At 41.4% G+C, this 22,404-nt stretch overlaps 1 protein-coding gene across 1 annotated transcript in view; it reads left to right on the plus strand.

The window, feature by feature from the left end:
• Window positions 1-22,098, plus strand: part of LOC135555648 (protein shisa-9B-like) — a 43,903-nt gene extending 21,805 nt beyond the window's left edge. The window contains exons 3-4 of the mRNA XM_064988270.1: window positions 5,509-5,667; window positions 17,978-22,098. Of these exons, the coding sequence (XP_064844342.1) occupies window positions 5,509-5,667; window positions 17,978-18,396 (578 nt within the window). The 3' untranslated portion in view covers window positions 18,397-22,098. The remainder of the gene's footprint in view (window positions 1-5,508; window positions 5,668-17,977) is intronic.
• The last annotated feature ends 306 nt before the right edge of the window (window positions 22,099-22,404 follow it).

Raw genomic sequence — 22,404 nt, forward strand, 5'->3', positions numbered from 1 at the left:
CAACCTATAAAATGACCTGTCAAGTCATGATTTACCCTGGTGAGTCAAATGTTTTTCTCATCAATCTTCAAGGCCTGGCTATTAATCTCTCAGCTTGTCCAACCTTTATGAGTATAAAGAAGAAAAGCCAGGGGCTAGACACACATTTACATGGAATATAGACTTCTTCCATCAGGGCAAATAATAGTGACTGACTGACTTTCTTCTTGCGCACTGTCTAATACCCTGTAAATCCATCTAGCAGAGGTAGGTTTCTGCGAGAGGCTCAATGTTAAATGTCACACTGACTATTCTAGACAAATTAATTTGTGAAAATCAACATCAAATACTGACAAACTGTGCAAAGTATTGAAATCACATTCCTTGCAGTAGGTATATTGGAAGTATGCAAATACTGTATTAGGTTATTTTCTGTACATGCTTATTGAATCTGAAATATTTCAATGCAACAATGCAATGCCAAAACAGCTAATGAAACTACAAGCGTGCATCAAATATGATGAAGTAGTGCTAATAAATGATACTCTATATGTTATTGGAGGTCTTAGGACTAAACCTTATGCAGACTTTCACTCCTCAATTGTAAATAACCTGTGAATGAGAGTGTCCTTCCCATTGTACCATCCATCCCTTTGGGGCATCCAGCTCCCAAAATACGCTCTTGCATTTTTTATGAGTTCTTGAAAGGTATCTGTGTCTGTAGTGTTGATTCACTTACTCCTGCAACAACCTTTGAGTCTTTAACCTTACAAAAGTTTTCACAAATGTACCACTTTTTACCAGTGGCAGACAGATGGAAAGTGAATTGAAGTGGGACTCCAGTAATTTAGAAGAAATCGTGTGTAAAGAGGACCAATGCCTGGCAGATGAAATGGGATTTTATCCATTGTATACAGACAATGAATTGACAGATGTATTACTCCTTAAATTAGCAGCTCAATGCCAAAGTAACAGCTTGTACTTCAGATTTTCAGATTTCCAGAGGTGGGGTAATTTCAGAGAACAATGATTCTTAAAAACCACTCATTGTTTTCACCTAGTCACAGAACCATGCCTGACCCAGTATTAGCAGGTGTAGTGAAAGAGTTGGAAAGCTTCCCTGTATATATCTTTTAATGAGGCAACACGGATCATTTCATGGTCTTTTACAAAGTAATTAGCACAGCACGGAAACATCTATTTGACCGGTGGGAAATTAGCCTCTAATTAGCCTATTTCACTATTATTATATTTTTATTATCATGGAGAGGCTGCACCATGGCATAGTGGACTCTGAACAGCTAAAAGTTTATACTTGTTAAAAAAGTTAGAATGTTATACTTGTACCATCTTTTATTTTTCAGTGGGAGAGGAGAGTACAGTAGTCCTTTTGAAGTGGTGCTGACAGTTGTTTCATGTTTGGTTCACGCCTCCTGTCCCTGACCTTATTCTCCCCACTTTTTAACTCTTGCTACACTATCCTCTTTCATATTAATTGGACTCGCTAAGGAAAATAAACATCTTCCCTATTCTCCATTCAAAAGCATTTTCTCCTCCCTTTAAAGTACATTGTAGTTCTGTGCAATGGTCTCTTCCTCTTTAAACCCTTGTCCTTTTCCACAGAAAACACTGGAACGTTTCAACAATCATCATTCATTCACGCTGGGGTCCCTCCAGACCTCTGTTGAAAGCTCTACTCCCCTGTTGTTCCTGAATGTCTCCTGTTGGGACCACTGAGCAGCAGGAGGAATATTTTTTCCATGAGGCAGTGTAGTATTTCAAAAGAATTTCCAAAGTTTCTGATTATCATAGTCAGTAGCCCTCAGGGAACCTTTAGGTCCAAATCTGGTGGGAAAGTTGCGAGAGTAGTATCTATGAACTTTTCCCATTCTTCATATTTATTCCCCTGTGGATAAGCATGAAATTAAACACAAAGGATCAACTTCATAATTGATTTTTAGTAAACAAAAGTTGATTTCGAACTGCAATTTTTTTGCTGTTGATGCTGTATTTTTCTGGGGATAAATTGAGTTCAAGCCATCCTTTCCTACATTTTGGTTCTGAACATCTGAAAGATCATGAACATTTTTCTTTCCTCTCCAACCAAAATTGATTAGTGCACCTGCTGTTGGCTAAAGCACTCTTGGCCCAGCTGTCAGACTAGTCCAATTAGACATCTTTGCTTACATCGCTGCTGCCTTCAGCCTTTCGGACCTGTAGATCCAGCGATGATTGTGTTCATCATCTGGAGAAGAGAAACCTTCCAGTGGCTGCTGCTGAGTCATGAGCCAGGAAGCATGCGTAACTAAAGCTGGCATATTCATTAAGTAACTGTCTGGGAAAAATAGACTAGAAGAATCCAATCAAATTGCCTGCCAGCCAGGAAGACGAGGAGAACAAAAGCTCTGATGACATTTCAGCGATAGCTGACATCTCTTCCCTGACGAATGGTCATTGCTACCATGACCCTGTTTCAAATCAGAACATCTATTTCAGTCCACTTGGCATCAGTCTTTTCACCGTCAGACAGAACCATTTTAGCCTAGATTTGATTTTCTTTTTATCCATTTCTTTCACGGCTCATTGTCCACTGTCCAAAGCAGATGATAGTGTTCAGCTAAATGTGTAAATGCAAATGTATTTAGTATATTAGCTGTGGAGCTAATTAGAATGGAATATTTTGTACTAGTTGCAGCACTGAAAAACAGGGTTCCACATCCACTGACCTCCTTATCAACTAACTAACATGAAACCGAGCAAAATAGGCTCTTTGCTTTTCACACTGTGGTGTGTGTGCCTGATTAGACGTTGCATGGCAACAATAAAATGAGGTATTATAATGCAACAGATCTTACAGATAAGACATTTTATTTGACTTAGCCTGTATTTTATCATTTCAAACATTACAAACATTGATGTTGTCTACTCAGTGATCGTCATTTCTCCCCTCGTACCATCAGTGCAGCAGAGAGATGCAGGTGTACAGTAGCATACAGTAAAAAACAAGATGTGAGTCCTATTATGCGAACTGCTTGGTAAGATTTGGGGCATAAGTAATGGGGGATTGTATGTCCCTTTCACCTTTCTTTCTCCCAATCTACTGAAGTGTAAACTTGCCAGAGAAATCTGCTCTCAGAAAATGTTGACTTGTTGACTTGCAAAAGGAGTCGTTAAGTTGTTAATTGGCCTCAGTGTTCCTCCGCAAATATGCCATCGATCACGGCCAGTTATTATGTGTAACTTACAAGTTGACAGCCTGTTTTGATCATCATGTCTAGGGAAAGGAGGGTGGTCACACTGCAGATATGATTGAATTCTGGAATCTTTGTTAAGTGTGATATATTGTGATACTATTATACCGCTTTTATCATAAGCACTACTGTATGTTGTTATTGAGGAACCGAGAGCATTGATACTAATTGAGTACTGCGCCTGCACATTAATGCACGGTGCTTGAACTTGAGTTTGAACGATAAAGTCACGTCAACGTTATCGCTCTTTCAAGTATCATTTATTACTGTTTGTGTCGTAGTAAGAACACAACAATTATATATTAAAAAAGCATTCACACTGGAGTAAATGGTGCCAGGTCTTCTACTACTGAACGTTCATATCTGTGAGATGAGTAATGAACTGGAGGTTGTCATCTCTATTTTCTAAAGCAGACGTTTATAGTTCTTCATTTATCTTAGTCTCAAAAGTACAGTCAAGGTAACTCCTTTTCATGTACTCTTTTTAATGAATACTTGTTCACTATAAATAATAATAGAACAACCTATGTCTTTTGATTAATCATAATAATAATAAACAGTTACTTAATATTGCTTCTATATTACTCAGTTACTTATTGATGGTGCTGTGAAAATCAAAACGATTGTAGACAAATGAATATCTAATGTAGGACAGGGCCCATAAGAAGTCAGATCATTATTTTCCCATTTTCTAACAGAATATATTTACAATTTGTAGTAGCCTTCGAATGAATCCAGACCTTCAAGGAGTGCTGGACCATTCTATTTTACTTGTTGAATATGTGGTCATACATAAAAAGCTATTGTTACTAACAGCATTTCATGCCATAGGTTCAATCTGCTTCTCAACAGATTGCTTGTACTTTGAAAACTCATTAGTGTTCTCAACATGCCCAAGCAGCAGTTTATGGTCGCTTACAATGTCTACTACAATGACTCTACTCTCTCAAGGTCCTGGTATTGTTCCTCACAGTGGGCTGTGGACATCAGTAATGGAAGAGACTTATGTTTACATGTGCAACATAAATATGGATACAACAACAATACTTGGCTGAATGGATGTACAGTATTACCTTGACCAATCAGTAACTGCTACAGCCAAACTGGGGGAATGCATTTGATAGAACTCTGCTATTACACACAATATCAATATTGAGCTATTAGTTAACTTTACATTATTGATATTCTACTGTAGATAGCTACTGTAGTATTGCTGGAGTTATTAAGGTGGCATTAACCGTCCCCCAAACTGACACCTGGGTGTGGGTGCAGTCTCCTGTCTTCTGACCTCCTTTGGGTCCTGCGGGGCCAGTTGAAAATGATGCCCACAACATCTGGTTGTTCTGCCATGCCAGCAGGCAGGGGGCCAGTCAATTTGCCATGGTTCCATGCACTCCTCAATTAAGCAGATGTCTGGATGCTGGATGCTGGATTAGTACCATTTTATAAAGAGCAGTCATCACACTCTCTCTTTCCAGCTGAGTCCCCAGGGAGGGCCAACCAGCATGGGGTGCAATGTTACCAAGGATCTGAAGCAATTACCTCTGTCCATTCTTATCCATCTGTCAAATTGATTTCGATCAGGCCTATTGAGAGACATATCAGCTGGGGGCTGAGCTATGCTGCTGTTGGTTTTGGCTGTGGCTTGTTTGGAGGAAACCAAAGAGATTCGATTGGGAGAGGATTAGCACAATAAGCTGGCTAGAGGGGCCATCTAGCTTGGAGCGATGGACGGTTAATGATTTGTATCCCAGGGCTAACATGAAGAGACTATAACAATTGTGTTGGCAGGTCAATGAGATGTAAGCTGTAAGCTGCCTACATGGGGTCTATCAGGTCTCGACTTTCCACAGCTTTCCTGAGAGACACCAGATCTTACATCTCACCACTGACAGGAAGGAAGAATCACTGATTTCAAAAATACTGCTGATATGTCACGTCCTGACCTTAGTTCCTTTTTTTATGTCTCTGTTTTAGTTTGGTCAGGGCGTGAGTTGGGGTGAGCATTCTATATTATGTATTCTAGGTTTTGTATTAAGTCCGAAGCACTGTGTGACCCTGATTTAGCCCACTGCAGTAAAATGTAAAAAATATTGCCTCACATAAGTGGGAAAACAATACAACAGTGCACAATCAAATTTACTCACTTCTAAATACATTGTAGCATTTATATGGGCCTATAATCTCAATCACTCAGATGGAACATCAATATTTAATTAAATGTTTGACTTTTTCTGCCAAACTGACACCTGCCATCTTTCTCTTTCTCTCCCTACAGAGGCTAACCAGATGAACAGTGTGGGTCCAGGATCATCACTAATGCCAGACCTAGGGTCTCCTCCCCACCCCTACCCTTCCCTGGGACAGATCACTAGCCCCTATGAGCAACAGCAACCTGGGAAAGAGCTCAATAAGTACGCCTCCCTCAAGGCTGTCGGTAAGAGACACAGTTATTGCTCATTCTAAGATATGCGGATATGGGAATACAGGAATAAGCGGCGAGCTGCTTCTCTGATTAACTTCACAATCAAAATAGCTAATCAGATTTCATCAGCTAATCAAAAGGGGTAATATATAATTTCATTATAATTTCAAATCTAACTAAATGCATATATTTCACAGTACAATATAAGTACCAGTCAAAAGTTTGGAGACACCTACTGATTTCAGGATTTTTCTTTATTTTTACTATTTTCTATATTGTAGAATATTGAAGACATCAAAACGAGGAAGTTACACATATGGAGTCATGTAGTAACCAAAAAGGTTTTCAACCAATCAAAATATATTTTATATTTGAGATTCTTCAAAGTAGCCACCCTTTGCCTTGATGACAGTTTTTCACACTCTTGGCATTCTCTCAACCAGCTTCATGAGGTAGTCACCTGGAATGCATTTCAATTAACATGTGTGACTTTGTTTAAAGTTAATTTGTGGAATTTCTTTCCTTCTTAATGCGTTTGAGCCAATCAGTTGTGTTGTAACAAGGTAGGGGTGTCACGTATTATCAAGGTGGGTGGAATCAGGCGCAGAGAGCAGATAGTGATACGACAGTTTATTCTCCGGCGCACAAAAAACACGGTCAAGCCAACACACAGGGTGAACAATCCAACACAGGATCAAAGACAGACCGGAGAATAAAAACACAAGCACTACACCAACTGACATGAATACAAATAACAATCCCGCACAAAACAAGGGCGGGACAGCCTACTACATATAAGGACTTAATTAAACTAAAATACACACAGGTGAAACTAATAAGACAAAACCAACAGACAAACGAAAAAGGGATCAGTAGTGGCTAGTAGGACGGTGACGACGACCGCCGAGCACCGCTCGAACAGGCAGGAGAGCCAACTTCGGCAGAAGTCGTGACAAGGGGTGCTATACAGACGATAGCTCTATTGGTAAATACCATATTATGGAAAGAACAGCTCAAGTAAACAAAGAGAAATGACAGTCCATCATTACTTTAAGACATGAAGGTAAGTCAATCCGGAAAATGTCAACAACTTTGAAAGTTTCTTCAAGTGCAGTCGCAAAAACCATCAAGTGGCATGATGAAAATGGCTCGCACATGGACCACCACAGGAAAGGAAGACTCAGAGTTACCTCTGTTGCAGAGCATAAGTTCATTAGACTTAGCTGCACCTCAGATTGCAGCCCAAATAAATGCTTCACAGAGTTCAAGTAACAGACACATCTTAACATCAACTGTTCAGAGGAGACTGTGTGAATCAGGCCTTCATGCTCAAATTGCTGCAAAGGAACCACTACTAAAGGACACCAATAAGAAGAAAATACTTTATTGGGCCAAGAAACACGAGCAATGGACATTAGACCAGTGGAAATCTGTCTTTTGGTCTGATGAGTCCAAATTTGAGATTTTTGGTTCCAACCGCCATGTCTTTGTAAGAGTAGGGTAGGTGATGATCTCCGCCTGTGTGGTTCCCACCGTGAAGCATGGAGGAGGAGGTGTGATGGTGTGGAGTGCTTTGCTGGTGACATTGTCTGTGATTTACAAAAAGATTCAAGGCACACTTAGCCAGCATGGCTACCACAGAATTTGGCAGCGATACGCCATCCCATCTGGTTTGCGCTTAGTGGGACTATCATTTGTTTTTCAACAGGACAATGACCCAAAACAGACCTCCAGCGGTGTAAGGGCTATTTGACCAAGGAGCGTGATGGAGTGTTGCATCAGATGAACTGGCCTCCACAATCACCCGACCTCAGCCCAATTTAGATGGTTTGGGATGACTTGGACCGCAGAGTGAAGGAAAAGCAGACAACAAGTGCTCAGCATATGTGGAAACTTCTTCAAGACTGTTGGAAAACCATTTATTATGAAGCTGGTTGAGAGAATGCCAAGAGTGTGTAAAGCTGTCATCGAGGCAAAGGGTGGATACTTTGAAGAATCTAAAATCTAACATATATTTGGATTTGTTTAACAATTTTCAAATCAAATCCAATTTTATTTGTCACATACGCCGAATACAACAGGTATTGGATTTATCGGTCATCTAACAGTGAATTTTTTTATTTTATTTATTTCACCTTTATTTAACCAGGTAAGCAAGTTCTCATTTACAATTGCGACCAGGCCAAGATAAAGCAAAGCAGTTCGACACATACAACAACACAGAGTTACACATGGAGTAAAACAAACATACAGTCAATAATACAGTAGAAAAATAATCTATATACAATGTGAGCAAATGAGGTGAGATAAGGGAGATAAAGGCAAAAAAAGGCCATGGTGGTGAAGTAAATACAATATAGCATGTAAAACACTGGAATGGTAGATTTGCAGTGGAAGAATGTGCAGAGTAGAGATAAAAATAATGGGGTGTAAAGGAACAAAATAAATACAGCAGGGGGAGAGGTAGTTGTTTGGACTAAATTATAGATGGGCTATGTACAGGTGCAGTAATCTGTGAACTGCTCTGACAGCTGGTGCTTAAAGCTAGTGAGGGAGATAAGTGTCTCCAGTTTCAGAGATTTTTGTAGTTCGTTCCAGTCATTGGCAGCAGAGAACTGGAAGGAGAGGCGGCCATTGGAAGAATTGGTTTTGGGTGTGACCAGAAAGATATACCTGCTGGAGCGCGTGCTACAGGTGGGTGCTGCTATGGTGACCTGTGAGCTGTGATAAGGGGGGACTTTCCCGAGCAGGGTCTTGTAGATGACCTAGATCCAGTGGGTTTGGCGACGAGTATGAAGCGAGGGCCAACCAACGAGAGTGTACAGGTTGCAGTGGTGGGTAGTATATGGGGCTTTGGTGACAAAATGGATAGCACTGTGATAGACTGCATCCAATTATTGAGTAGGGTATTGGAGGCTATTTTCAAATGACATCGCCGATGTTGAGGATCGGTAGGATGGTCAGTTTTACAAGGGTATGTTTGGCAGCATGAGTGAAGGATGCTTTGTTGCGAAATAGGAAGCCAATTCTAGATTTAACTTTGGATTGGAGATGTTTGATGTGAGTCTGGAAGGAGAGTTTACAGTCTAACCAGACACCTAGGTATTTGTAGTTGTCCACATATTCTAATTCAGAACCGTCCAGCGTGGTGATGTTGGATGGGCGGGAAGGTGCAGGCAGCGATCAGTTGAAGAGCATGCATTTAATTTTACTTGTATTTAAGAGCAATTGGAGGCCACGGAAGGAGAGTTGTATAGCATTGAAGCTCACCTGGAGGGTTGTTAACACAGTGTCTTAAGAAGGGCCAGAAGTATACAGAATGGTGTCGTCTGTGTAGAGGTGGATCAGAGACTCACCAGCAGCAAGCGACATCATTGATGTATACAGAGAAGAGAGTCGGTCCAAGAATTGAACCCTGTGGCACCCCCATAGAGACTGCCAGAGGCCCGGACAACAGCCCCTCCGATTTGACACACTGAACTCTATCAGAGAAGTTGTTGGTGAACCAGGCGAGGCAATCATTTGAGAAACCAAGGCTGTCGAGTCTGCCGATGAGTATGTGGAGATTGACAGAGTCAAAAGCCTTAGCCAGGTCAATGAATACGTTTGCACAGTATTGTTTCTTATCGATGGCGGTTAAGATATAGTTTAGGACCTTGAGCGTGGCTGAGGTGCACCCATGACCAGCTCTGAAACCAGATTGCATAGCGGAGAAGGTATGGTGGGATTCGAAATGGTCGGTAATCTGTTTGTTGACTTGGCTTTTGAAGACCTTAGAAAGGCAGGGTAGGATAGATATAGGTCAAGAGTGTCCCCCCTTTGAAGAGGGGGATGACCGCAGCTGCTTTCCAATCTTTGGGAATCTCAGATGACACGAAAGAGAGGTTAAACAGGCTAGTAATAGGGGTTGCAACAATTTCGGCAGGTAGTTTTAGAAAGAAAGGGTCCAGATTGTCTAGCCCGCCTGATTTGTAGGCGTCCAGATTTTGCAACTCTTTCAGAACATCAGCTGACTGGATTTGGGAGAAGGAGAAATGGGGAAGGCTTGGGCGAGTTGCTGTTGGGGGTGCAGTGCTGTTGACCGGGGTAGGGGTAGCCAGGTGGAAAGCATGGCCAGCCGTAGAAAAATGCTTCTTGAAATTCTCAATTATAGTGGATTTATCGGTGGTGACAGTGTTTCCTATCCTCAGTGCAGTGGGAAGCTGGGAGAAGGTGTTCTTATTCTCCATGGACTTTACAGTGTCCCAGAACGTTTTTGAGTTTGTGTTGCAGGAAGAAAATTTCTGCTTGAAAAAGCTAGCCTTGGCTTTTCTAACTGCCTGTGTATATTGGTGTCTAGCTTCCCTGAAAGGTTGCATATCACGGGGGCTGTTCGATGCTAATGCAGAACGCCATAGGATGTTTTTGTGTTGGTTAAGGGCAGTCAGATCTGGAAATAACCCAGGGCTATATCTCAAATCAAATCAAATTTTATTTGTCACATACACATGGTTAGCAGATGTTAATGCGAGTGTAGCGAAATGCTTGTGCTTGTGCTAGTTCCGACAATGCAGTAATAACCAACAAGTAATCCAACTAAGAATTCCAAAACTACTGTCTTATACACACAAGTGTAAGGGGATAAAGAATATGTACATAAATATATTTGAATGAGTGATGGTACAGAGCAGCATAGGCAAGATACAGTAGATGGTATCGAGTACAGTATATACATATGAGATGAGTATGTAAACAAAGTGGCATAGTTAAAGTGGCTAGTGATACATGTATTACATAAAGATGCAGTAGATGATATAGAGTACAGTTTATACGTATACATATGAGATGAATAATGTAGGGTATGTAAACATTATATTAGGTAGCATTGTTTAAAGTGGCTAGTGATATATTTTGCATCATTTCCCATCAATTCCCATTATTAAAGTGGCTGGAGTTGAGTCAGTGTGTTGGCAGCAGCCACTCAATGTTAGTGGTGGCTGTTTAACAGCCTGATGGCCTTGAGATAGAAGCTGTTTTTCAGTCTCTCGGTCCCAGCTTTGATGCACCTGTACTGACCTCGCCTTCTGGATGATAGCGGGGTGAACAGGCAGTGGCTCGGGTGGTTGTTGTCCTTGATGATCTTTATGGCCTTCCTGTAACATCGGGTGGTGTAGGTGTCCTGGAGGGCAGGTAGTTTGCCCCCGATGATGCGTTGTGCAGACCTCACTACCCTCTGGAGAGCCTTACGGTTGTGGGCGGAGCAGTTGCCGTACCAGGCGGTGATACAGCCCCGAGATGTTGTGAGTGCCAACCCTCACCACCTGGGCCTTCTTCACAATGCTGTCTGTGTGGGTGGACCCCGTCAGGAAGTCCAGTACCCAGTTGCATCTCCTTAGTTTTGTTGCGTTGGGTGTGAGACCCAGGGTCTCGAGCTTGGATGCCTACCACTGTTGTGTCGTCCGTAAACTTGATTGAGGGTACTCGTGGGTGGTGTTAAATGCCGAGCTGTAGTGTTGAGGATCGGAACAGCATTCTCACATAGGTATTCCTCTTGTCCAGATGGGTTAAATGGGCAGTGTGCAGTGTGGTTGTCCAGATGGGTTAGGGCAGATTGAGATTGCATCGTCTGTGGACCTATTTGGGCGGTAAGCAAATTGGAGTGGGTCTAGGGTGTCAGGTAGGGTGGAGGTGATATGGTCCTTGAATAGTCTCTCAAAGCACTTCATGATGACGGAAGTGAGTGCTACGGGGCGTTAGGTGTTTAGCTCAGTTACCTTAGCTTTCTTGGGAACAGGAACAATGGTGGCCCTCTTGAAGCATGTGGGAACAGCAGACTGGGATAGGGATTGATTGAATATCTCCGTAAACACACATATCTGTTCCTGGTTCTAAATTTCTTGAATGGGGCAAGCTTAAGATGGTGAGGAAGGCATTTCTTTTTAAATAACCAGGCATCCTCTACTGACGGGACGAGATCAATATCCTTCCAGGATACCCCGGCCAGGTCGATTAGAAAGGCCTGCTCACTGAAGTGTTTCAGGGAGCGTTTGATAGTGATGAGTGGAGGTCTTTTGACCTCTGACCCATTACAGATGCAGGCAATGAGGCAGTGATCGCTGAGATTTTGGTTGAAAACAGCAGAGGTGTATTTAGAAGGCAAGTTGGTTAGGATGATATCTATGAGGATGCCCATGTTTATGGTTTTGGGGTGGTACCTGGTAGGTTCATTGATCATTTGTGTGAGATTGAGGGCATCAAGCTTAGATTGTAGGATGGCTGGGGTGTTAAGCATGTTCCAGTTTAGGTCACCTAGCAGCACGAGCTCTGAAGATAGATGGGGGGCAATCAGTTCACATATGGTGTCCGCAGTAAAGCTGGGGCCAGAGGGTGGTCTATAGCAGGCGGGAACGGTGAGAGACTTGTTTTTAGAGAGGTGGATTTTTAAAAGTAGAAGTTCAAATTGTTTGGGTACAGATCTGGATCTGAACTCTGCAGGCTATCTTTGCAGTAGATTGCAACACCGCCCCCTTTGGCAGTTCTATCTTGTCTGAAAATGTTGTAGTTAGGGATGGAGATTTCAGAATTTTTGGTGGTCTTCCTAAGCCAGGATTCAGACACGGCTAGAACATCCGGGTTGGCAGAGTGTGCTAAAGCAGTGAATAAAACAAACTTAGGGAGGAGGCTTCTAATGGTAACATGCAATAAACCAAGGCTATTACGGTTACAGAAGTCATCAAAAGAGAGCGCCTGGGGAATAAGAGTGGAGCTAAGCACTGCAGGGCCTGGATTCACCTCTACATCACCAGAGGAACAGAGGAAGAGTAGGATAAGGGTACGGCTAAAAGCTATGAGAATTGGTTGCCTAGAACGTCCGGAACAGAGAGTAAAAGGAGCAGGTTTCTGGGGACGATAAAATAGCTTCAAGGTATAATGTACAATCCTCCCGGGTGGCGCAGTGGTTAAGGGCGCTGTTAGGGAGGGTTTGGCTTGTAGGGAAATCCTTGTCTCATCGCGCACCAGCGACTCCTGTGGCGGGCCGGGCACAGTGCGCGCTAACCAAGGTTGCCAGGTGTATGGTGTTTCCTCCGACACATTGGTGCGGCTGGATTCCGGGTTGGATGGCGCTGTGTTAAGAAGCAGTGCGGCTTGGTTGGGTTGTGTATCGGAGGACGCATGACTTTCAACCTTCGTCTCTCCCGAGCCCGTACGGGAGTTGTAGCGATGAGACAAGATAGTAGCTACTAAACAATTGGATACCACAAAATTGGGGAGACAAAAAAGGGCTAAAATTAAAAATTAAATAAAAAAAACAGACAAAGGTATGGTAGGATGTGAATACAGTATTGAATGATGATGAGAGAGATATCGTCTCTAGAAACATCATTGAAACCAGGTGATGTCATCTCATGTGTGGGTGGTGGAACTGAAAGGTTGGATAAGGTATAATGAGCAGGGCTAGAGGCTCTACAGTGAAATAAGCCAATAAACACTATCCAGAACAGCAATGGACAAGGCATATTGACATTAAGGAGAAGCATGCTTAGCCGAGTGATCATAAGGGTCCAGTGAGTAGTGAGGTTGGTTGGGGTAAAGGCGATTCAGACAGCTAGCCGGTCCATTGGTAGCAAGCTAGCATAGGATGAACGTCTGTTTTTAGCCACCTCGTGTGTTTCCGTCGGTAGATTAGTGGGGTTCCGTGTGTTAGAGGGGATCAATCCAATTGGCAAAATAGATATAGTTATAGTGACCCAAGAAAAATTGTCCGATAGACCTATTCAGATAGCAGCCGATAAGACAGCTAACGATTAGCGGGCCGCAGATGGGCGTTCAGGTAACGTCACGACGGAGGGGCCAGTTTGCTTAAAAACAAACAAAATAGCACGGTTGGTTAAGAGCCAATAAAAAGGCAGCCATCCTCCCCTGTGCCATTCTTATTTTTTTGGTTACTACATGATTCCATATGTGTTATTTCATAGTTTTGATGAATTCACTAATATTCTACAATGTAGAAAATAGTAAAAACTGTTACTGCACATGCCATGCAATATCAATATCAACCATTCATACGTACGTATAGCATGTGAGAAAGGGAAACCATTCCACTGAAATGGATGGGAATGGTACAGTATTTATTTGGCCATCTGTTAAATTGAAGGCCTCTCTTCTCATAAAAGAGGACGTGAGGATTGGAATATCAGCCGAGATCACAAATGTGCATAAGCCTCTGAAGTGTCGAACTTCTATGTAATCACACTCAAATGACATGATTAAATGTGGGCTAATTAACACAATGGAGATCTCGAATGACGAGCAAAAACACCAAGCAGCTAGTGTAGATATGTTCTGCTGCCTGCTGTAATTATCAGTTAGCCTGGTCTCCGTCTCCATCCTAGCATGCTGTATGGTTACTTACTGAGAGACACTATGTTTATGTGACATTTTGCGTTTAAAGAAAAAAAAACAAAGAAAGAGAGGCTCTCAACAAAAATATTTACACTGATAAATGTGTAAACGGTTCATTTCAGATTAGACAGGATAACAGATGTAGAATTTTTCCTTTCAGAAAGGGAGGAAAATAGCCTAGCTTTTAGGAAAATTACTGTAATTGATTTGTCTTTCAAATTTCATGTCTCACGGCTATCCATTGTTTTTCCTTTGTTGCTCTTAGGTGTAAATTAAAAAAAAACATTCTATATCACCTATAGTTTTGCTGCTGCACATCATATATGAAGAACCCTGTGAAATGTTGGACAGTCACTGTAACAGTACCTAAATCAGCTATTAAAGATCTACATTGAGAGTCAGCTCTTATTGACCACAGAACCAATATTAGGATCAGGAAACCATGTCTCTTCAATTATCCTTCAACAATATATTGTAAAATACATTTTCTATAACATTTTGAGAGAGCAAGTATAATAAATGAAACATCCCAGCTTGACCCATTATTTACTGCAATGTGTCTTATGCCTCACCTCTAAATTCCCTGAGTGCTAAATCCAAGGTTTGGGAAATGATAAACCAAACTCTAGCAATCAATTATTCTCTCCCGCTGTCCACCCAGTGATTTTTTAAGGTCACAGAACTGGATTTCTCACAGACATTTAAAATCTGAACTGGCTAATTTATAAAGGAGCGGGAGCCCCATCGGGGAGTGGTCTGAATATATTTTGGATCTGCCTGCCGCTCTTCTGCCTGTAAACACTAGGCTAATTATTTCTCATGCCATTCTCCAAAAAGCTGTAATTATAATTGAGATGAACATGACAATTCTGCAAGCAGCCTTCTCTTTGATACATTCATTTAGGAGTCCACATGAAGATCTCTGCATTTTCAGTATTTTGTGTATGCCATAGACAGCGAATTAGATTGGGATTCTAATTTATATATGGCTGTCATGTGTCAGGGGATATTGCTGATTTCCTCGTCATGTAGTTATGTCAGAGACTTTCCCTGTTATCTTCGCCTCTCCATTTGAAGCAAAATGTCATGGTGCTGAACTAATGCCTCTGAAATTTAGAAAAAGGGAATGATTAATTAGGCTCACAGGAAAGCAATGTCTAAGCATGTTGACTTTATCTCTAAGTTGTTGTTTTTTTACACTGATTGATGCTCAAACAGTCAGTCGTTTTCCACATAGACCAATAGGAGAAACAGGAAAGTGAGCTAGCAGAGCTGATAAACGCTCTGATTAATAAACCAGAGAGACAGTCATCAGAAACCAGCTCTGCTTCTGATGGGGAATTAAAAGAAGTGAAGGAGACATATTTGATAGCGTTTATCACCCTAATTAAACAGGGTTCTCTTTATGGATTCTGCCTGATTCAACTAAAGGAACTTCAAAGCCCATCACCATAAATGGGTCTAGATGAGATTGCAGCCGTCAGATTTGCAGAGGCACAATCCCACAGAGGATGATGTGGCGACGGGCATGTGGAACATTCACCAGATTCTCTCTGTGACATCATAGACAATCAGATGAAACCTCTTTGACTGCTGCTAATCTAGTGAAGAGGCGTCAAGCTGCAGATTGATCATTACGGGATATGAAGACTGGGGGGAAACGCACTCTACCATTCAAAAGTTTGGGGTCACTCAGAAATGTCCTTGTTTTTGTTTTTTGTCCATTAAAATAACATCAAATCGATCAGAAATACAGTGTAGACATTGTTAATGTTGTAAATGACTATTGTAGCTGGAACCGGGCAGATCTTTTATGGAATATTTACATAGGCGTACAGAGGCCCATTATCAGCAACCATCACTCCTGTGTTCCAATGTCACGTTGTGTTAACTAATCCAAGTATATTATTTTAAAAGGTTAATTGATCATTAAATAGTACCCGCAAAACACCAATCTCAGCGTCAACAGTGAAGAGGCGACTCTGGGATGCTGGCCTTATAGACAGAGTTGCAAAGAAAAGGCCATATCTCAGACTGGCCTATAAAAATAAAAGATTAAGATCGGCAAAAGAACAGACACTGGACAGAGGAACTCTGCCTAGAAGGCCAGCATCCAGGAGTCGCCTCTTCACTGTTGACGTTGAGACTGGTGGTTTGCGGGTACTATTTAATGAAGCTACCAGTTGAGAACTTGTGAGGCGTCTGTTTCTCAAACTAGACACTCTACTGTACTTGTCCTCTTGCTCAGTGGTGCCCCGGGGTATCCCACTCCTCTTTCAATTCTTGTTAGAGCCAGTTTGCTCTGTTCTGTGAAGGGAGTAGTACACAGCGTTGTACGAGATCTTCAGTTTCTTGGCAATTTCTCGCATGGGATAGCCTTCATTTCTCAGAACAAGAATAGACAGATGAGTTTCAGAAGAAAGTTCTTTGTTTCTGGCCATTTTGAGCCTGTGATCGAACCCACAAATGCTGATGCTCCAGATACTCAACTAGTCTAAAAATGGCAGTTTTATTGGTTCTTTAATCAGGACAACAGTTTTCAGCTGTGCTAACATAATTGCAAAAGGGTTTTCTAATGATCAATTATCCTTTTAAAATGATAAACTTGGATTAGCTAACACACTTGTATTAGCTACTCCCATGCAGATATTCCATAAAAAAATCTACCCGCTTCCAGCTATAATAGTCATTTAAAACATTAACAATGTCTACACTGTATTTCTGATCAATTTTATGTTATTTTAATGGACAAAAATGTGCTTTTCTTTCAAAAACAAGGACATTTCTAAGTGACCCCAAACTTTTGAACGGTAGTGTATCTAATAAGAGCTGCCCGGTGACTAGGGGATGGGAGGGAGAACAGAGGGATGAGTGCCGGTGGGGAAACTTATCAAACTGTTTGAGTTGAGTCTATGTGAACCAATGTGGTCCCCTCCCTCCTCTCTGATTCTATGATATGTATTAAGCTGTGGGCCATTGATGTGTATGCTATGAAAGCACATTGTTCAGAGGGAGCTCTGTACTGCTCCTCCCTTGTTTGAGACGAGTCTCACTCTAATGTGGCGGTGTCTGATCCAGAACATTGAGGCTGAGGCCGTCTGCCTCTGCCGCGTCCGGGGTATCATAACAGATTAAAGGTCAACGGCAGAACATGTAATTAGAATGTCTGGAATGTCACACAGGGAAATGACTAATGCTGTAGAGTATGGTGTTGCTCCACAATTAGTGAGGGGATAATGTTTTCAGAACAGGTCTGCACCAGATTGGACATGTCAAATGACACCATGTAACAATGTCAGTGGCTGTTATGGGTAAATGATGTCCGATAGTTCAATTATATATCATACACATAGCATAAAATATACTATAGCAATCAAGTAAACATTCCAGAATGCTCAGGGACATATTCATTTGCATATTACAATACAACTGTGCACACAACCAGATTTGAAAAGAGCAAACTCTCCAACCAATCTGGAGGGGGTTGTTTACTATTAGCTAAATCCTGCATGTTTCCAGATGATAATGGCAATGTTGGGAAAATCATTTACATTTATATTCGCATGGCTTGATGATATACAGTCCATATCAACAACATTCAACACGGCTCAGGCAAAATGTATTATTCACCTCTGTATCCTTTAAAAAACCTGTAGCTACCATTTTCTCAACTGTTCCTCACTCCACATGCCAATATGTAATCTACCCCGGTTTAGGGTTAATATGGCATTAATATTGCATTTACATAAATATAGATTTGGAAACAGTCCAAAATCCTCAAATACTTCAATATCTCAACTAATCTAAATAAATCTCACCAAAGCAAAGACTGGAACATTTGCTATTGTCTGTGCATGACATTAACAAAATGGCTGTCATTCCAATATTTGTTAATTTATGTTTTTTTTGCTCTTGTGTATGTGTGTATGTCTGTTTCCAGCGGAGAAGGTTAATGACAACTTCTACACCAACCGGCGGCACATGGTAGAGATGGCAGCCAAGGGCAGTCTCCCTATGCACCCGATGCATCGCATAGAGCAGGAGCCCAGCAACCCCTACAGCCCTCCCTTACAGCCTTCCCTAAAGCAGAACGGACACAAGTCCAAAATCAACAAGGGCCACAGCAGCCACAGCAGCAGCTCCCATACCCTGGCCTATGGCTCCAATACAATCACTAACCCGGGGATGCAGAAGAACTGGGACGGCTCAGAGACGGTGGGCCGCCGGCAGAGCCATGGCACTAAGAAACACTGCACCATAGAGCAGGTGAACGAGATGCACAGCACCTCGCGCAGCCAGCACTACATGCCTCCGCAGCCCTACTTTGTCAGCAACAGCAAGACAGAAGTGACTGTCTGATCTGAGAACCCACCCCACCACCATAACCACTATAACCCCAGCTGTAAGAAAGAGAGAGCGAGAGAGAGAGCGAGAGAGAGAGAGAGAGAGAGAGAGAGAGGGGCTGAAGTAGGACAGCGGTCCTAGATTGAGTGCACCTCTATGGGTGCTGTGTGTCTACTAATGCGTGTGGCTGACTGTGCATGTGACAGGCATGTGTGGGACTCCTGCCAGTCGGAGGAGAGTGACCCGAACAACATACTCCAAACCTCCCAAGTTTTCGGTCATCACTGTATTGATGATTATATTGCAACTAATACAAACTAATCATATACTGCAAGTCAGACTAACATCAATGAGCAGAACATAGCATTGATTGACCTCTGATGGACAGATTAGCCAGGATGAGTCTGGAGCATTGCAGTGGTGGAAGAGACTGGAACTGGACAAAAGCCCAGTGGCAATAGACTTTTCCTATTGTCAGTATTAACTGAGATCTCAAAGGGCCTGAAAATGTGTATCATCTCATGTAGTTTCCACTGAATCCGCCTTGGATAAGCCAGTGGGTTTGAACTAGACGCAGTGGAGCAGATGAGTGGAGCAGCCGATAGTAAAGGGATACATTGTTCTCCTCAACATTGATTGACATTTCCTCAGATGTTGTGTAGTGTATATACTGTGCGGGGACTTGTTGGTAATGCTCATGCTCGGGAACCTCAGGCTCATGATTACATCTATAGGGAAACAGTAACCATTTCAGATATGGACCGTATATTCTCCTTCATTGCCTACAGAGCATGAGGTGGATGAGACTGCACCAAACCAGTTCTGTAGCCACAACGTTACACACACCCTACTCTGCTCTCTTTGGTGTTAGGGCTGTGCCTTTCTCTGAGGAAACTATGAAATACTGTTCAAATCAAAGAGCTCGTCTTATAAACCACTGCATAAGTTGTGGAATTTATTTAAATGTCTTAATCTTGCAAACAGGTCCACAGCTGTCAGTTGAAAACGTTGAGTTGCATTTGTCACTTAAACATTCTTTATTTCTGTTTCCATTCATTGTGTGTGTGTTTACCTTGGTACATTAGAACAATGATAGAGAAAACACAGAAGGAATTTTGTCCTTTCCATACATGTAACGTCACTGCCAATAAATGAGTGAATATATTGCCTATAATTCCAAAATTGATTAGTATGGGATTAATATTGTGCAGTGGTACCTGTTTCTCACCCATCTCCATCAATACTACCAAATCATTACATGGCCTAGAGCCAGGCCCCAAGCTCAGACTGTTGTGGCAGAAGAAAACTACTGAGGGCTCCTTTACGGCTACCCAGAGAGTTGATAAAGGGTAGTAGATGTTCCTGAAACAGCCATGAAAGGTAAATCCTGGGTAAATAGAGTGGATGGATTTCATTTAGTATGAGATCAACCCCTGGATGAAGACAGACAAGGTCCTTTGAAATCACCTTGAGTTGATGTCATTGCATGCACAAATCAAACTTTAACTATCTGTAAAAGAGAAATTGCAATACGTTATGTACTAATTATTGATTAAAAAAAAACATTATTTGTTTCTTATTTTTCTTATTATTATTTAAAAAAGAAAATCTAATTTTTCATCAACTTTATAAGATATACTCATAAAAATAAAATGTGTTCATTTTGAATATCTGGAGTAGCCTACTAAAACATCTGAGAGTACGCATGTACAACCACACAGGTCAAGATGTGCCTGTCTTTTCCATTGGGCTAGTTGTGCGTCATCAGATGAAAAATAGTACATTTTTCTCACCAACACTCCATTCTTGGAAGCCCACACAAGCAACACAGTGCATTAGCATGCCACACTTACCAAAAAAAGCTTTTTAAATAAAGGGCTTCTGATGCAATTTGCCATGTGTTGCGTTTGTCACTGCCCACTGATTCAAGAGCAGCCCACACTTTGTCCGTATGTCTTAATCATGTCTCTCAACTTTCCATGGCTTTCCACTGTCCATTTGTCTGTCTACTAGTGACAAAGTGGCTCTAATGGCTGGAGGAGTGACAGCCAGCAGCTTGACGTTCATTCTCTTACTCACCACATGAGATCTGGTCAGAATAGACGTGAGTCACATTCCCTACTCTTAGAACTTTTGAAAGCATTAGAGGGGGACAAAATGTTTTTCATTTGTGGTTGGTACAGGATGAAAAAACACAAGTCGACATTTTTCGATTAGACTAAGGGAACAATCCTCAATACTGATTTGCTGAGGCCTACTATACAATAAGTGCTTGTATTTTTAACCACATTTGAACCAGATATGTATTGTATAGTCAGGCACACAACTATATGTTTTGAGTGTGTTATCACATTGTCAGTGAAACGTAATGCACCAATACTATAGATTGCTGCTATATGCTAACAGCCAAGGCACCATCTCCCATTTCTCATAATGAATGTTCAAATCGTTATTTTGCTATTGCTTGACGTAACTCACAGTCACACAAACTGCAACACGTTGTATTGTTGTTTCATCACACAAGCCACTTGTATGTAGAATTGTCTAGACTAGACTCGTCATATGTGCCATTTTTGGCATATATGCAACGCATATCAGTTCAACATTTGCACCAATAAGACAGAAGACTTCAGAATACCAATGTGTGTGAAGTGATGCAAAAAAAAGGTACACGTATGTATTTGGGTATGTATTTGTCTATACAAAACAATGTCCGACAATACAAATGGCAAGGAAAAGTACTGCAAATTTGCATTGACTGCAAAAGGGCTGATTCTTTAGGTCATAAATATAGAGACATATTTAGTATGGCTGTCCAGTACATAGTTATGGTGATGTTTTGGTAGGGCCATAGAATAAGTCTGTGCCTTGTGTCCAAATTAAATGTGCACCTGATTTAATTGTCCAAATACTGACTGGTCTATGAACAGATTGATGCATAATATTATACTGTATAGCATGATATGAAATCACTGTTCCACTTCAGAGGACCCTCTCAATAACAATATCATATCCAACAAGAGTTCATTTTTTAAACTATAATCACCAGATAATGTATCTTGTTTCTCAGTGTTTAAACATGTGCAGAAGTCCACAGCTCCATTGATTGTAGATAGAGTGCACCTATTATACTGTATGCATCCACAGTGCATTGAATAAGATATTTTGTCATAATTTTAGTCATGGAGGGAACCTACAGTAACACTTGTATGTGTAGTAGTGAAGTTTAAATCCCTCACTCAAATAGCTTCCTCTGATATAATAGCATAAAACATGTACATGACGTGTAGATGAACATTCCAGCTGACTGATCATCATGCTCCATAATGGCATACTGTAAAGTAATAACACAATGGCCATTGATTCTAAATCATGCCCTATGAAATTATTGAACTATTTACATTCAAACTTTGCTCATTTCTCAATCTAAATAAAAACATTATTTACCTAATCCGCATTGAACTCAATTGTGCCCTTGGCTGAGGCTGAATTGCATTCATGATGCAGCTAGTGGTCTTGGTTCCACCCTTTAGGAGTGGGAAGACGATGGTGCTCTTTGTCAGTGGATCATGTTATTCGTGAAGCACAACTGATTTTGTATTCTAACAAAATGAAATATTACTTGTCATATATGTATGTGCAAGTTGGGAAGAGGAAACTCCATTGTATTGTACACATCTAAAATCATATTTACAATAAATCTGTTTCTTCTCAAGATTTTTGTGGTGAGTTACAGTATATCCATGGTTGCATTATTTGAATGTTGCATTTCTCTTGATCTTACTATGATTAGGCTTTAGCTTAGAGGGCTAACACTTAGAACCCAATCGGTCATTCATCCAGTTAACGTTTCTAGAGAACATACAGGAGGCTGCATAGATCATCGTAAACTTGCAGAAATTCCTTTGAACAGCATCCACTTGCAGCCATTCAGTGTAGACTGATTGTGTTCCCATGCATTCAACTTAGCTAATAAAACCCCAGTCGTCCTACGCCACGCCTTGTTCCCTGTAGTGAGAGTTA

The sequence above is a fragment of the Oncorhynchus masou genome, chromosome 15 (assembly GCF_036934945.1).
Source record: "Oncorhynchus masou masou isolate Uvic2021 chromosome 15, UVic_Omas_1.1, whole genome shotgun sequence".
Lineage (NCBI taxonomy): Eukaryota > Metazoa > Chordata > Actinopteri > Salmoniformes > Salmonidae > Oncorhynchus > Oncorhynchus masou.